Below are 18105 nucleotides of genomic sequence, written 5' to 3'. Positions count from 1 at the left end.
CAATGTGATGTCTACACTGCTCTAGAGCAGATAGGTTTATCTCCTTTTCTGATTTTTTTTTCTTAATATTTACTAATCTCAGAATTCATAAACTTATGGTTGCTACACTGACTACTCAGTTCTGGAACATCTAGCAATGGCATTTTGTCATGCTATAATTTCTGATTAAATGTATTTTTATTTAAATCCAAGAATCATTTGTCTCTATTCCTAGCCATAGCAATTAAACTTAATACTAGACTCATTAACACATCTGCATTATCAGCAAAAAACTCCCTCACTTCAGGAAATTCATTCCTCCAACCAAGAGTACAATCATTATGGCCAACCTTTCTCAGGCTTGTTTCTCATACCTTAATCTTTTGATTATGCAGTTTTTGTGATATTAATGAATAGTAGTATTTAGTATACATAATGAGTGTTCTATATCATTGGATATTCCTAAGCCTTTTATGAGAGATGCATCAGTGATCACCAGTGTACCTTTTGATGATCATCAGGAGCTTTGAATGTTAATTGTCTGACACTTGATTTTTAGAGGAACCTATGTATTTATATAAACTACAAGTGATTCTATATGCACAGTGCAGTCCTTAGAGTAAGATGTGATGCTTTAATGACCAAAGGCTCATAGAACTTCATTTCTAAAAGAAGCATCAGGGCTGAGGTGTAGCTCCAGTGGTAGGGTAATTGTCTAGCATGCTGGATGCCCTGTGTCCAATTCCTAGTACACGTGTGTGAAGCATGTAATAAATGTTTAATGACAGAATAAGTAACAATTGCTAAAAATGGAGAGACTATTCATTGTAATAGTATCTATTATATGCTGAGAGTCCACTATTTTGAACTTTTATAACAAAGCTCTTAGGCAGATATTATTGTTTCCATTTTACAGACACCAAAACAATTTTTAAAAGTATTCCACAATGGACACAGATACTTTAGTGCTCAGGCACTCAGTGTGGAAAGATGTGAAACGAAGTGTATGGTTGGTTTTATGAAAGTGGCATCTGAGAAAGTGAATGCTGCATGCTTGAATTGAGGACTTCATTAATCCAATTTTGTTAAATAGTTTGCATTAGTTAACTGCTTGTGGAAATATGTTTCTGACCTGGAGAGATGAAGGAGGAGCTGTGTGGTTAGGTGCAAAGCAGAGCTCAGGTTTAGGAGAGCTCTGAGGCATGAAATAGTGTGCTGATCACATGGACAGAGTTAAAGTTTCAGCAGAGTAACAAGAGGTTGGGATTGCTCCCTTTATAACCTTCTTTAGGTAATCTTTATAATGCTGAAACAAAAATAGATGAATTGTTATTAGACTGAGCAAACCAATGGAAACACCAAAATATATTTTACTAGAATTTTTTAGATTAGTAAATGCTATTTTGTGGAGAAAAAAGGAGACATGATTAGAAAACACAGAAAGATATTTCTATGCATAGACATTCTAGTGGAAGAAAATTAATCCATAAAGCAAGAAAATGCTGGCGAATAGCAAAGTTGACACTAAGAAATGAAAAATTGCCTCAAATGTCTCACATTATACATATCATGACAAAAGAGGTGTAGATAACATCAAATCTTATTTTGAGGGGCTGGAGTTGCAGCTCCAGTGGCAGAGCACTTGCTTAGCATGTGTGAGGTACTGGGTTCAATCCTCAGCACCACATAAATTAATAAAATAAAGGTATTGTATCCATATACAACTAAAAGAGAATTTTTAAAAAAATCATACTGAGCACAGACATATCTCATTCTTTAGTGCCTTCTTGTGTGATATTACTATGTAAATTTTTGCTTAGTTTTAGAGAAAAACACGTTTGATATCTATTTATCCTGTTGAATAATGTATGGACTTGAATGTTTCTAACCTCTGTTAACTTTTAATTTGATCCAATTATCTGCTGCAAAGCTGCTTTTTAAATGCCGTCTCTGGTTGAGCTCAACAGATTCCCCCACCTTTTAGCTCTACAACATGTTATAGGGTTTTAGCATCTTCCATCAATGTTCGAAGCAGCTACATGACCTTTGGGTACTTGCTCTACTGGTTGGACACTGTTGTCAAGAATAGGAAGAAAGCTTCTTCTCACCTTTGCTTCTCTTACTGCACATATCTATCAGATTCTTTTGTAATGTGCCATAAATGACAAAATTGTGACACATACAATCCTGAAGCTGCAGACCCTCATTGCTTTTCCTTTGGCAAGTATCATCATTGATTCCACTGAATGTTCAGTATTGTTCTTGACATTTTATGCACGAGTTTGGGACAAGGAGGGGGAAAGGAAGGGTTTGTACATCAGCACAATATTCTTCCACTGAATTCATCTGTCTCCATTCTTTTCAAGGACTGATATACTTTTTTACCAAATAAGTGAACAGCTTTATTGATCCATAACTGAATAAATCACTGGCCCTCACTTCCAAGTTAATTCTACTAATAGTTCATATAAGTCAGACTTGGGATACAAGAAAGTTTTATGGAATATTGATATACAATGTCAAAAGTACACCACAGAATTGGTCTAAACCTTTTTAGATCTTCTAGATGCCAATGTGCAGTTTAATTCTGAGATTACGTTCAACACACACACACACCAAGTTCATTTAGAGCATGCCTCTAACTCTGCCAAGATATCACTTAAATGCTTATCCTTCAGTAATATTTAGTACTTCATAAACTTCAAATCAAATATAAAATGCATAGTACCTTACTAAGTCATGAAACTACAGAACTGTAAATACATGCTATTCAGAATTTTTAAGACTGCTATAGTTCTGTCAGCTTGGCAGTATTAAGGAGTTTATGAGAGTTACGGAAATGGATTCATTCGACCCAAACTGTTACCTTGTATTCCATGGCATCTGCCACATATTCATGACCAATGTGTGACAATGCAGAATAATGCTAGCCAATATATAAAATGAGAAAGCACAAGATTTAGTCAGATCTGGAACTCCAATACAGGATTTCAACTTTTTGAATATGTGATCTTGGGCAAATCATTTAATGGCAGGAGAACTTCCACAGGGATGTTGTAAGAATCCAATGAGACACTGACAGGGAAGTTCACTGTAAAGCAAGTCTCATATTCTGTACCAGAAATCACACATTAGCATCAGAGAGGGTAACTCTAGGTGTGAGAAAGGTATACTAAGCTCCACTGAGGAAAGGACATGATAGGGCCTGCAGCATAATTAAGCTTTGTACAGAGGCATTGTTTGGACTCACTATACTTTTCAATGTGTTTGAGACACTAATAGGAATTTAAAACATTTTATCCTAGTTTTTCTAGTTAGTAAGAACTAATATACAAAGCAGTTACCCCTGCCAGGCACTGTACTGAGCACTTCAATAAGGTCATTTCCTTCCTTATATATGAGGAAACCAGGGGCATGAATTAGGGAAGGATCCACAAGCAAAAGGGATCACAGCCAGAATTCCATCCATGTTCACAGTGACTACTGAGCAATGCAGTATTCTGTATGTTGGCTGTTTTCTCCTCCTCCTGTAAATCAGATCCCTAGAGAGTCTACTCCAGAATACTGATGTCCTTTCCAGTACCTTTCCCAACCTATTTCAGAAGCCTGTTTTGTGCCTTCTTGCTTTAGGATTTGCTAGGAGACTGTTTAAGTTGATAAACCTGCTAACACCTGGAAGTAATAACTGCATTATTTATATGGGGGTCTCTAGTATCTTTTGGGGGAGAGGGAAGTGCCGGACCCACAGGTAATTCTCAAACCTGGAACAATTGAATGCAGTCTGAGGAACAGTTAGACGGGAGGGCAGCATATGCCACGTCTGCAGCCACCTACTGAGTTGGAAAGACCTGGCTCCACAACTTTCCAAAGCAGGGGAAGACTACAAATGGCACTCAGTGCCTGGGGAGCCTGCTTGCTTTTCTCTTTTGAGAAATAGTTATTGCATGAAAAGAGCATGTAGAACAGTTTCCAGATTTCCCAAACACACAGACTTCTCCCCACCTATAAATAAATAAAATAATAAAATAAAGTCCATTGACAACCAAGAAAATATATATATATATATATATATATATATATATATATATATATATATATATTTTAAAAATGGAATCCAGTCTTGAATTAGGTTAAAAATGTTTTTGATAATAACATGCTCTATTCACCTCAAGATAGTGCACCCCACTCTAGATTGAGACAGTTTGTCACATGGGGGCTGCAGGCTGGTGGGCATTAGCGGTTGTGGTTAGATCCATTCAGATGAGGAAGAGTGTGTCCTCAAGGCAGGTAGAAAATGAGAGTAAAAATTTGAGGACAATGAAGCCGCCAAGAAAAAAATCAGGAAAAATTCAAAATGAGATTCTTTAATTCCTACTTTTTCTTGGTCCCCTTTTGGGATCCTACCTTCTTTAGTACGTAAAAATGTTTAAGTGGGAATTGGAATACTTTCAGAAGTTATTCCTCTAGGTCTAACTTTTTACTCCTCTAATCACAACTTCACCATTACAGAAATAAAGTTATATTTAACAGAATGCAGAATCCTGTTTTGATGACTGGAGTACCAGATACTCTGAGGCTCTCAGATTTTGTTAACTTCAAACAAATAGGCCTCTCAGGGCCTATGTGCTCAGGACTGGCCCTCGGAGAGGCTACCTTCATTAGAAAGATGCAATCTTGGTGTTTACTATTAAAAGAGCATATAATTCCTAAATAGCATTGAAGTGTTCCAAACTGGTCTTAAGAGGTAGGTAAGACAGGGAACTTTACTGTTCTTATTTTACAGATAAGGAAATATTGATATTCTATTTGGATATCAAACAAGACAAGACTAAAACAATGTTGTTGAGGCCTCAAATGTCCTTCTAGTGGCAGCGTAAGGAAGGCTGGAACTGCCACTGTGGAGCCCTCTCTCTCTGGGCCTTGGGCTTGGGTCATATGTCACTTCCTGAAGGAGCTCTCCTCCTGCCCTGAGACACATCTCCCTGGTAGAGGTCAGGGTGCTCTGTTCTTTCCCTGTTCTGTTGTCACATTTATTGTCATCTGTTATTGCACTGCATGTTCTCACCTGGACCCTGAGCTTTATGGGGGCCTCATCTTGTTCTCCACTGTATGCAGTTCATGAGCTGTGGGGGCGCCCAATTCACTGGGGCAACCCTATTTAATGAGACCCAGCATCTTCAAAACAGATTCAGGTACTGATCAAAGGACACCTGAGTAATGAGTAAAACGGGAGGGGGAATAAAACAAGGTGCCCTTGAGAGAGGGAGTATCAAGGAAAAGAAGACCCCCGGTTCTTAAGCCCCAAGTAATGGGAGGAAAATAGGTTTTCATAATGCCAGGCAGAGGGCTAAACATTTATAAGTAGATTATTTGTTGTTTATTCTTCATATGAGATTATTAGTTCCATTTTACAGAGCTTCAAGAGGGTAGATGTCTTGCCCAAAGTTCATCAGCCCCTTTGAACAAATTACACAGGTAGACCTAAACCTTATCCTGTCCACTTGCAGCTCTAGGCTCTTTTCTGTACATCCTTGTTAAAGCCCTGGGCCTTAGTTTAAAAGCAATTTCCCATCAAATTCTTTAATATCACATTTTCATCTATGTCCTGTAATTTCCATAGTATCAAATAAGCACCAAATCTTGCGAAGGACCAACTGCTCTTTTGGAAGAGTTATATTCCAAATTCATAGGAGAGTACTAACCTGCACAACATTTCACACAATTTTTCAGGGCTGAGAAATGCAGAAATAATTTAGGAAATTCCTACAACTCTGAATATAATCATGATGATCTTTCAACATTCATAACTGAGTACAGAAATTAAGGAAATGCCATTACTGCTATATACTTTGACTTGGTTTGATTCATGAGTGGTATTATTTCAACTCTTTTGGGTCAATGCATTTAATTTGTAATTCTCCAAAGATAACTTAGTGATATGAAAGATGAGGGAAAGTGGATCTGAACTGGATCTGGACAATATATAATGCAGAGTCAGTATCCTAAGGGGACCCAGCAAAAGGGGAATCAACCGAGAAGGTACCTTTAGTAAAGCCAACTTTAAAAGCTTATGGTAGGGGCTGTAGATGTGGGGCTGTGGATGTGCATCGTTGGTAGAGCAGTTGTCTAGCATGCATGAGGCCCAGATTTGATCCTCAGCACCCCTCCCCCCAAAAGTTATGATACCCTGAATCTTTAATGTTCTTCCTATAAATCCTTCCAAAGTTCTGTGAATTTACCAGTCTCTTATGAATTGGTTGGTATTCTGGGTCTGGATAATGTCTTGGGGTGAATTTAGTTCTCATCTTCAAGTTTTGGCTCACATCTCATTATACTGATAATCTGGATTCCTTGAATAATGAATAAATGCCTGGATAAATGCCTTATCCAGAATGAAAAATAAATAAATATGCATTTTTCTGAACACATATATATTTATCCTGGAAATATTCTAACACACACATACATATTTATTCTATCAGTGTAGCTCCATTTATAAAACTATTTTTAAAGATGACTCAGTGAAGGTGAGAGCAATCCAGTTATGAGAGGTTCAAACCAACACCAGGTGAAAAATGAAAATCTGGGACACTATTTTAGATATCAAGCCGTGACCTCGGTGTTCTTCAGATACCCAGGCAGGCCATGGGGTGAAAAGCTTTAAGGTGAAGTCCCATAAATATGATTGTGCGGGCCAGTTGTAGCTTAAAATAGCAAAATGGAAAAAAAAAAAGTCTTGCTCTTCAAGACTGATTGGGACAGGTGTAATGGAAACTACAGCAACGGGCAAACTGAAGTCCATATTAGAAGACCGTTAAACAAGCAAAAGTGGGGGTCAAAATATGGAAAGAAATTGTACCTTAAGGAATGAATGGAAATTTTCTTTTCATTAAGAGATAATCATTCACATTTAAAATTGTGAGAAATTTTCTGCTGGAAATAGAGTTTATTTATATCAAATGTAAAAACTTCCCTAACTAAAATCATATGCAAAGAGAAAAGTTTAATTTAGTATTAATAGGAAAATTCAATTATATGAATTTACATTTTTTTGTGAGATTCAAACTTAACCCGCAGGGATGCTTTAAGTTTTGCATAAATTCAAAAGAAAGATCAGGTAAATCTCAAAACAAACTTGGAAGCTGACCATAGTAATGGCTGAGAAAAAAAGTGCAGTCAGCTTTCAGGATAGGTGGAGATTCTTGATTGGAGGACTCTTAACTTGTTGCCTTGTAATAAGGCTCAGACAGTTGTTCTGGCTCTTACCAGAGTTTCCATGTTCTAAAACCCTCTATGAATATCCACATCACGTAGGATGCACACTCCTGGACATGAGCCTACAGGTAACCATGCCCACATCCATCACAAGTTTCCTAAGGCTTCTGAGCCTCCCTTCTCCTACTTCATGATCAAGTTGTTAATTTGCTCTAAGTGTTAGTCTGTGTCCTAGAAGGTTTTCTGTATTTCTAGGAGATCAATATCCAGGGTGATCCTGAAGATGGATCAAATCTGTTAGAATACCTAGGAACTATTTACGCTTCAACTAGTACACTGGAAATGAAACATAATAATAGGCAATGCTTTCTGAGCATGTGCTCAGCACGGTACTAAGAACTTTGTGTTATCTCTAACACTTTAATTCTTTAATGTTGAGATAGGAATGAACGTATGAGGAAACTAAGGCAGAATAGTTAGTAAACTTGCCCAGATATTTCAAATCTGTGCTCTTAGCTACTAGTCAGTATTACCTCAATCAGGTAAGCTGGTTGACTATAAAATCTCAGATTCAGGTTGGTCATCATCATGGTTTAGATATGAGGTGTTCTTTAAAACCTCACATGTGAGACAATGTAAGAAAGTTTAGAGGTGACATGATTGGGTTATGAAAGCTCTAACCTGGATTAACTTATATGGGTGGTACTTGTAGGCAGGTGAGAAGTGGCTAGAGGAGGTGGGTCACTGGGAGTGTGCTTTGGGGTTGATTGATATTTTGTCCCTAGTGAATGGAGCTCTCTTTGCTTCCTGGTGCCATGTCATGAGACGCTTTCCTCCTCTAAACTCTTTTGCCATGATGTTCTGCCTCATCTTGGGCCCACAGCTATGGAGTCAGCCATTTACAGACTGAGACCTCTGAAACTATAAGCCTCAAATAAACTTATCCTCTTCTAATTGTTCTTATCAGTTCTTTTGGTCATAGTGAGCAAAGCTGACTAAAACAGTCAAATGATGGTGTCACTTCCTAAATCCTGGAGGAGGTTGTCAGGACTATGAAAGGCAGCTTTCTGTCATCATGAAGAAGACAATATTTTCACACAAAGGTGCCGAGTGACGCTGTCACCTTCACACATAGGGGCAGCCTGAAGCCTGGGAGGCTGCAGAGCTGCTGGGCCCTCTCTCTCCCTGGGTTGTGAACAGGAACCCTCAAGACTGACCCCTGCAGGTTGAAGATGCCTGGCCAAATCCAAGAACCATGATTTCTCATATAAGCAGAACAGATGCTTTCTCTAAATCAGGAGGCTGTGAAGTCACCAAACATATCTGCAGTACTGCTTCACAGAAGATGCTTGCAGGTTAAAACTAGGAAAGTCAACAGGGCCTTTTTTTTTTAAACCACAGCCTAATGAGCAGGACACTGGAACACATGTTTCCCCTGTAGAGTTATGGAAGTCCACCGAACATACTACTAGATATATAAAAATATAAGCTTGAAGGCCTGTTTGAATTTCTCCCTTATAAATCAGATAATACTGGTCTATCTAGAAATAGACAGTCTATCTCCTTTTTCTATCTCATGGATACACATAAGAGAAATCATTATTACATTTAACAAATTCAGCAGTGATAATATTAAGTTAATATCAGGATACTGACAAATTAATGTTAAATATTTTAAAAATGAATGCTTGCTGAACAGCCAGAATCTCATAATATTAGCCTATTCTAAAAATCATTTAGCTCCATAGAGGTTGACTCTTGGGTAATCCAGCTAATCTGATTAATTTACATTTAGCTAATTTAAAAGTTGAAAACCTGGGGACAAAGAGAGCTAGTGTTTTACAGACATTAGCAAAAGAGATGTGAGAAATTTCAAGTATAAATTAATTCAAAAGATGAATTGTGTTAGTTTAATCCTATGAGTAAATGGAGCAGCCAAAACTGAGAAACCAATGTTATAACCTTGTTGGCCAAGACACTAGTCTACATCAGTATGCACATGTCTCTGACATAACTAGTACATATCAGGTGAGCTGTGGCTTATTCCCTAGCTACATTTAACACCCACTGCCTCAGTGTCAAAGGTCATTTTTTTAAATCAGTAATTACTTAGCTTCAGGTTAATAGGAATTCTACAGAATTTGATAACATATTAATTCCACATATTATCCAACAAATAAATCAGACATGAAGAAGCACATAGGCATTTTTCATTAACACAGAACATTCTGGCCAAATAACAAATGTTCAAGATTCATTGATAATAACTAGGATCTACCAGAAAACTGAAATTGCCAGAGCATTTACATTCTGAAATTAGAAGACCAAAGTCATCTTCTTCAACTACTAAAAAATTTCTCTTTTGGGGAAGAAAAATGTTCTTGCTGCAAAGCCAGGCTCATTAAGTAAACTCCAAGCTAAACCTTTATGAGAAGAATTCACAATGCTAGAAGAGATGTTCTTTTTGTGTAAAGAAGCTGACCACAGTGGGAGGGTCAAGGGAGGGTTCAGAACTCCCTCCTAGAGCTCTGGGAGGGAAAGGCATGTTTCCTTTCTAGCAGTCAGAGCAGAAGCCACCATGAAGATCACCAAGAAGAGCGGACAGAGGCTTGCTAGAATGTGAGGTGGTCCTAGGTTGGTCAGGTCTCGCCTGCCTGAGTTAATGTCTAAGGTAGCAACGGAATGTGCCCCTGGAACACCTGCCTGGAGAGCTCTGGCTTGCTCAAGCTACCAAGGTGTTAAACTCTAAATAACCCCGTGACCCTAGGACCTCTGTGAGCCCAGGCAGTTATGGAGATGCGCACCACCCTCTGTGGCTCCCCGAAAGGACCAAAGGGGAGGAAGGAAAAGAAAACACTTGTGGTGAGACTTACTGAATTGGCTTCTTTTTCCAAAGGGCACGAATCTTTGCTTGCTAGATTCTTTGGTATAGCAAGTTCAGACTTCTTAGCTTTTGGCTCAGCTTTGCTTTCTTTGGCAACTGGTTTTGTCACAGGTTTGGGGGGACTCCACTTGTTAGGCAATGGATTGTGCACCAGTGCTGAGGAAGACGGCGCGCTTCATCATCGTCCCCCATGTGTTCTGGAGGGTGCTGGGGGGCGTTCAGTTTCACATAGTAGCCGTGATACTGAGAATGCAGCTCCCCATTACTGGGGTTGGGGATGTGGTGGCGGCCAGAGTACTTGGACTGGGACACGATGGCGCCGACCTCCTTTGAGGGAGCCTTGACATCAAGGGCTTATTGACGACAGTTGTCACCTGCTCATCAGCCATACTCCTTTTATCTTGATTGAGTCTGGCCCCGGAGCTGGGGTTTTGCTTCTTCATGGACTTTGGGGAGGGAGGTTGGGGAGAGTGGCTCTGTTTGGGACTTGCCTCAGGAGACCTCGGGGGTGTCGTGCCTTTTCTATAAAAATGAGGAGATTCCTTTGGGGTAGGTGACTTTTCTGGTACCTTTTCTTCTGGGTTTTCTTTAGCATCTACACCTTCCTGCAATCTCTGTTTGATGTAATCGGGGCATGGGAAAAAAGAAAAAAAGAAAAATAAGATGTAAAGTCTTGTATATCAGGTTTCTCTATAGTCTTTTTTTTTTTTTTTCTAAAGGAGATTAACTTTTTCCCCTTTAAATCTGTTTATAAGGCTTTGACTAAGCATGAACACATTTCATTTTCCAGGAAAAGATACTGTTTATTACTGAAAGGGTACTTTTACGACAATACATTCTGTTAATTGTCCTATTTTGATAGCCATAACAATCAATCAACTCTAACTTCCCTAATTGTATTATTCTTCTGTACCTGCAGAACATAGAGGTGAAATTCATGTTGGTAGAGGAACACCATAATTAACCTATTTATCCAAATTACCACTGTACACTTAAAACACAGAAAGCACATTCTTATATAAAGAAGTGACTCTTGTATTTGAAAATGTAATAATGTATCAATATTGTAAGGCAAACTCTGCAGATAACATATTGGTAATGATCTGTCATCAAAGAATCATTAAAACTTTCTAGTTGGGTGCTGAGGTTGTGGCTCAGGGGGACAGCGCTCACCTAGCATGCATGAAGCACCCTCAGCACCATATAAAAATAAAATAAAATAAAGATATTGTGTCCACCTAAAACTACAAAATAAATATTCAAAAAATCCCCCAAACCAAAAACTTTCTAGTTGGGACAACTCCTGTAGTTTAGGATGTGCTGTACAAATCCTTTCCAGGTTGTCCACTCACAGCTGTGACAAACAGATGTTCTGCAGGTGTCCAAGTCAAGACAAAGCAGTTGTCTTTGAGGCTGCAGCCTCAGGATTTTTAGCCTCAGGATTTTGATTTACTTTATATACTTCATGATGTTTGTAACAATAGTGTTATTTTCTAGGAATAGAAAAATGTTCAGTTTTTAAAAAGTGCATTTTTACCAGGAATAAGTTATAAAGAAGCAGAGTGCATCAAAAGATGGCACAGGCTGACAGCACTTAAGGATGCCTGTGGTACTGACTGGGGCAACTTGGGGGACCTGGGACAGTTCTCCAAGGCAGCACCCTCCTCTTAGGCACTTTAGGTCTCACCCCAGGACCTAGTCCTGTGCACACTTTGGCCACCACTCCTCCCAGCTGCTTTCCATTACCATGATATGAGGTCAAGGTCACACACAATGTGGTTGGCCACCTTTGTAAATGAGCAGGAGCTGACAAACCATCTCTCAAGTCTACGGTGAGGAAGCCATCCTCTCTTACTTGCTGCGAGATCACTGACCAGCACCAAAACAGACTGGTAGACCAATGGTACAGAATAGACGCCACAGAGACTAACCCACAAAATTACAACTATCTTATATTAGACGAAGGTACCAAAAACATGCACTGGAGAAAAGATAGCATCTTCAACAAATGGTGCTGGGAAAACTGCAAATCCATTTGCAACAAAATGAAATTAAACCCCTGTCTCTCACCATGCATAAAACTTAACTCAATGTGGATCAAGGACCTAGGAATAAAACCAGAGACCCTGTGACTAATAAAGAAAAACTAGACCCTAATCTCCATCATGTGGGATTAGGCTCCAACTTCCTTAATAAGACTCCTTTGGCACAAAAATGAAAACCAAGAATCAATAAATGAGATGGAATCAAACTAAAAAGTTTCTTCTCAGTTAAAGAGACAATCTTTGAGGTGAATAGAGAGCCTACATTTGGGGAGAAAATCTTTACCCCTCACACATTAGATAGAGCACTAATCTCTAGGGTACATAAAGAACTCAAAAAGCTAAGCACCAAACAATAACAACAAAACAACAACAACAACAAATAACCCAGTCAATAAATGGGCCAAGGACCTGAACAGACACTTCTCAGAAGAGGATATACAATCAATCAATGAATATATGAAAAAATGTTCATCATCGCTAGCAATTAGAGAAATGCAAATCAAAACTAAGATTTCATCTCACTCCAGTCAGAATGGCAGCTATCATGAAGACAAACAACAATAAGTGTTGGTGAGGATGTGGGGGGAAAAGGCACACTCATACACTGCTGGTGGGACTGCAAATTGGTGCAGCCAATATGGAAAGCAGTATGGAGATTCCTTAGAAAATTGGGAATGAAACCACCATTTGATCCAGCTATCCTGTCTATACCCAAAGGACTTAAAAACAGCATACTACAGGGACACAGCCACATCAATGTTTATGGCAACACATTTCACAATAGCTAAACTGTGGAACCAACCTAGATGCCCTTCAGTAGATGAATAGATTAAAAAAAATGTGGTATATATACATGATGGAATATTACTCAGCAATAAAAGAGAATAAAATCATGGCATTTGCAGGTAAATGGATGGCATTGGAGAAGATAATGCTAAATGAAGTTAGCCAATCCCCCAAAACCAAATGCCAAGTGTTTTCTCTGATATAAGGAGGCTGATTCATAGTGGGGTAGGGAGGGGAAATGTGGGAGGAATAGATGAACCCTATTAGATAGGGCAGAAGGGAGGGAGGGGAAGAGAGAAGGTATGGGTTTAGAAATGATGGTGGGATGTGATGGACATTATCCAAAGTACATGTACGAAGACATGAATTGGTGTGAATATACTTTGTATACCACCAGAGATACGAAAAATTGTGCTCTCTATGTGTAATAAGATTTGTAATGCATTCCAGTGTCATATATACATAAAAATTAATAAAAAATAATTCATATTTCCTTTCCTAATTTGGTAAGCATCCTTCGCACTGTCTTTTGTGATGCTCTACAACTGAGCCACATCCCCAACCCTTTTTATTTTGAGACAGGGTTACCCAGGCTGGTCTTGAATTTTTCATCCTCCTGTCTCAACCTTCCAAATCACTGGGATTACAGGTACATACCACCAGCCTCAGCCAAGTGCCCTCTTTTCAAAATTGGCTACTTTCTTTCAACTCCTCCATCAAAGATGGTGGTACGATTTCCTGGCCCAGCAAGAGGCATTGATCGGATGAAGAAGAGGGGCAAATGTAATACGTGCAAAAGATGACATCTTTGTTTCTGAATTCTTCCTTGGTGCTATGTGCTGGATACTGAGGGAAGAAGGAAGCACAAGAGGTGATTATGTTTCCCATCAGAAGACTCAGTCCTGCTTTTTACATTTGTTCATTTATTTTTGACACCTGGAATCAAATCCAGGCCCTCACCCATGCTAAGCACCAGGTCTACCACTGAGCTGCACTCCCAACCTTTGCCCCTACTCTTTAAAGTCCAAAATGTCTTTCATACTGCTCCTCTGGGGAGAAGCCCCTTGTGATTCTATTGCAGATTTACTTTTACAACCCATCCTTATGTTCTGTGGTAAAGTATACTTTCCTGAGAGTCTGACACATATCCTAAAATATGTCACCCCTTTGTCTAAAATGCCATCAGAGTTGGCTTTATTTGTGTTTTACTGTCATTTGATTTTATAGCTTTGCTGAACCTACCCATCTAGGTCTGGAAGTGAATGTATGGAGCAAAGACAATTAAGATAGTCCAGACTCTTGGAGCTGATGGAATTTTAATGTAAACCACATAACACTGAATCAATTACACAAATGACTAAGTTCTTATAATGTCCTTAAAGGATAAGTGCAAAAGTTATATTTGCAAAAAAAATCACCAGTATCTATCTCAAGATTAAGGAACATTAAATGCTCATGTTTAACTTAATTACACACATAGAAAAATGTGGATAAAATAATATACTCTGGCAAACACGATTAGCTATGTATTTTTAAAATTGGAAGATAAAAGTAAAGAGATGCTGAATGGTGAGAGAGATGATAAAAGGCCCATGTGTTTCATTTTGAAAATGGGACTGTGACAGTGCAGCTTACAAATTCAGGATTAATCCCAGTGACACTTGGCCTCACCTGCATTTACTGTGGAAAGAATACAAACAGCAGAAGTGGGAGTTGCTTCGACAGATACCCAACCAAAGGGATAGCTGTCAGCTGAGGTGGAGACTGAGGAAAAGCTGACCAGTACAAGATGCTGTTTGCTGGGAGGGACTTAGGCAACTCAATTACACTGGTTCAAGAAAAATTAATTTTGTAAGACAGCACTTTAGGATATACTTTAATTATTGGAAAATTCCTATAAAACTTGAATATTATACATTATGTATTATGTAGGTGTGTGACTTAGCTTTTGCATCAGTGTGACCAACATTCCTGTCATGAACAACTTAGAGGGAAAGTATTTGGGGCTCATGGTTTCAGAGGTCTCAGTCCATAGACAGCCAACTCTATTGCTCTGGGCCCAAGGTGAGACAACACATCAGGGCGAAAGGAGGAGGCCCAGTGAAAGAAAACCATTCCGTTCATGGAGGAATCAGGAAACAGAGAGAGGGCAAGAGAAAGGGGCCATAGGGAAGATGCACCTTTCCAGGGCACACCACCAGTGACCTACCTGCTCCATCCACATACCATCTGCTCACAGTTACCACCTAGTTATTCAAACTAGGATGGACTGATTAAGTCAGAGTTCTCATAATCCAACCACTTTACTTCTGAACATTCATGCATTAACACAAGGGCTTCTGAGGAGACTCCTCATACCCAATCCATAAATATGCTTTTATAAAGAGTAAAGAGAATCCTTCCTACTTCTTAACTTACACTGTATTATTAGTAACAGGTCAAGTTGAAGATAATTTGTCCATTAAAGGAATTTTTATTAATGGGTTTATAAAGCTAAATTTTGGACTCCTTTGAATTCATTTTTTTAAAATGATTTTTTAGTTGTCAATGGACTTTATTTTTATTTATTTATATGCAGTGTTGCGAATCAAACCCAGTGCCTCACACATGCTAGGCAAGCATTCTACCACTGAGCCACAACCCCTGCCTTCATTTCTTTTTTTTTTAAACATATTTTTTTATTTGTAGGTGGACACAATATTTTTCATGTATGTTTTATGTGGTGCAGAGGAGTGAACCCAGTGGCCCACATGTGTTAGGCAAGCACTCTACCAAATGAGCCACAGCCTGAGCTCCTGAATTCATTTCTTATCATGTTTTTTAATTCTCAAATACAAGTCTAATCACTCTTTCAATTTCAGAAGCCTGGTGTGGCACAGGTTTTTCACCCCAAGTGCATGAGGAAAAGCATGTCTTACATAATTGCTTTTGCCTACTCTTCTAAGATGAGTTTTTCCAGGTATATCCACCCAGATTCACCAACAGGGCTTTGATGATACTCCAAATCTGTTGAGCTCAAAGAATTGACTAGAGCCGGGTGTGATGGCACACACCTATAATCCCACACCAGTAATCTCAGGAGGCTAGGGCAGGAATGTTCCAAGTTTGAGGCCAATCTGGGCAACTTAGACCCTGTCTCAAAATAAAATCACAATGGCTGTAGGTGTAGTTTAGAGGTAGCACACTTCTGGGTTCAATCCATGATGCCATCACCACCACAACAACAAAAAAGAATTTACTAGAACAATGAAAGTATATTTTAGCACCAAAGTTTAGATTTTAAAAAAATGCCTAGCTTTATTATGCTTTTGAAAATGGCTGGCTAAAGATATACACACAATCCCATCGGGAACTATTCTTGCAGCCAATCCTCAGCCAAATTTGAGGTGCTATCCCCAGAGATTTTTATTTAGTAAGTCAAATCAAAGCCCTAGAAATCTTAATGTTCATCTAATGCTCCAGATGATCCTAGTATACACCAAGTCACAGGTGTTTGAAAGCACGCAAAAAAAATGCACATGTTGACTGGATGTGGTCCTCAAATCAGCCTCATATGACTACATCCAGTTGGAAACGGTTCCAAAGTAGTATAGTCATGTGATAGCTGGCCAAACAATAAGGATATATATAGCTAGCTTTTCCACAGTAAGATGGAATGATTTTTAAACAAGACATTTAATATAATGCAGAGGACAGAAGTTTTTCCTGGAAGGCTTTCTCTTGGAAGGCACATGCTGTGCCCGCTACTTGTCCTGTGTGGTTGTGTGTGTTAGCAGTGTGGTGCCAGCAACATAAAGCTGATGAGATGCAGCAGTTCATTAAGAGGACTAGCCAGAACGCTGCCAGGGAGGGAAATTATGACAAGTGCTGATGCAGTCAGCATTTTTAAGTCAGTCGTGTTTTTATAGACACCATTTATGAATTCTAAGGGCTTTGTCCCCACTGGGGATTCAAACTGGGAAGTAGTCAGATGCAGGTCACCTTCTCAGTGACATGCCACACTATATGAAGTAAGTCAGCACACCACCCACTGACACTGGAAGCTAAGTCTTCATGGTTGGCACAAAGGTTGTGTACAGACAATGGCAGATGGTGGCAGCAGGGAATCCAGTTTGAACTTCAGAGGTGAGCCACCATGGGCTGGCTATGGGCAGAAGGAGCACCATGAACAGTCCCCCAAACAAATTTCTAGAAGGGCAGTACCCATAGCAAATGCTTCGTAGTGACAGTAGAAGTCATTAAGCAGAAATTAGGAATTTTCTCAGGAGACTGCCAATCAATCAATGAGGACCAGATTGAACAACTCTAAAAGCATGATTTAATCAGTAGCAGGACCACTTTCGCGTCCCCTCCTTTCCTCTAGGACCTTACAGTCCCATCTGTAACCATGCCACACCGTCTGTGACCACAGCTGTAGCACTTGCCTGAGATCCGTGGGACATCTATTCCGGTGCCCAGCCCTGGGCCAGCACTCAATACATATTTGGTGAAACTGAATACATGGAAATGAATATATGGTGAGAATAACCAGAAAACTTAAGAATTACTAATTTCATGTGTGCTAGTGGATTATTTGCTTTCCCTTCTTCATTTAAAAAAATGTATTTTAGGTTTGGAAGGAGAGCTTAACAGCCATCTGTTTCTGGATGCTTCATTTTTCTTAACCCAAAGTAGGACAGATTAAGGAGAGGCATAGGCAATTATGTTTTTACAGACTTCTAACTCCTGTCGGAAATGCAAGCTTAGTTAACACTAGTCCATAATAATCTACACCCGAGACTTCACTTTCACCTTTGATAATGAGTGTACTCTGTGTGTGAGCACAACCTGCTTAAACAGGGCAATAAGCATGTTGCCTAAGGAAGTGGGCTGCCTGTCTCCCAAAGGGGTTCAGACTCATAAATTCACCACATTCTGGGACAGTGTTTCAATTTCTTTAGCCCATGGCCAGCTCCACTGATAAATAAAACCATCTTTACATCCTATTTAACATAACTTGCAATTAAGAACAAAACAAGAATCTTGATAGGGAACAAACTGAAACTACAGCACAAAGAATCCTGTGTATAATTTCCCAGTTGTCCTTGTTCTCCAACCCCTTCATCTTCTTGGTGATCACCCTCCAAACCTTCATCTCAGCCCACCTGGCTTAGGAACACAATTTTACCAGCACAACCATGGCTTGGGGTAGACTCA

General features: G+C 39.3%; 1 protein-coding gene across 1 annotated transcript in view; it reads right to left on the bottom strand.

Annotated features, from left to right (window-relative positions):
- The window catches only part of LOC113178616 (junctophilin-1-like), a 99473-nt gene that overhangs the window by 21440 nt on the left and 59928 nt on the right, over positions 1-18105 (bottom strand). Inside the window, 3 exon segments of the mRNA XM_077800992.1 lie at positions 10068-10255; positions 10258-10422; positions 10425-10712. Coding sequence (XP_077657118.1) covers positions 10068-10255; positions 10258-10422; positions 10425-10712 — 641 coding nt within the window.

Source organism: Urocitellus parryii, chromosome 7 (genome assembly GCF_045843805.1).
Source record: "Urocitellus parryii isolate mUroPar1 chromosome 7, mUroPar1.hap1, whole genome shotgun sequence".
Classification (NCBI taxonomy): domain Eukaryota; kingdom Metazoa; phylum Chordata; class Mammalia; order Rodentia; family Sciuridae; genus Urocitellus; species Urocitellus parryii.
Note: the sequence above shows the minus strand (reverse complement) of the source record. Positions and strands in the feature narration are given on the sequence as shown.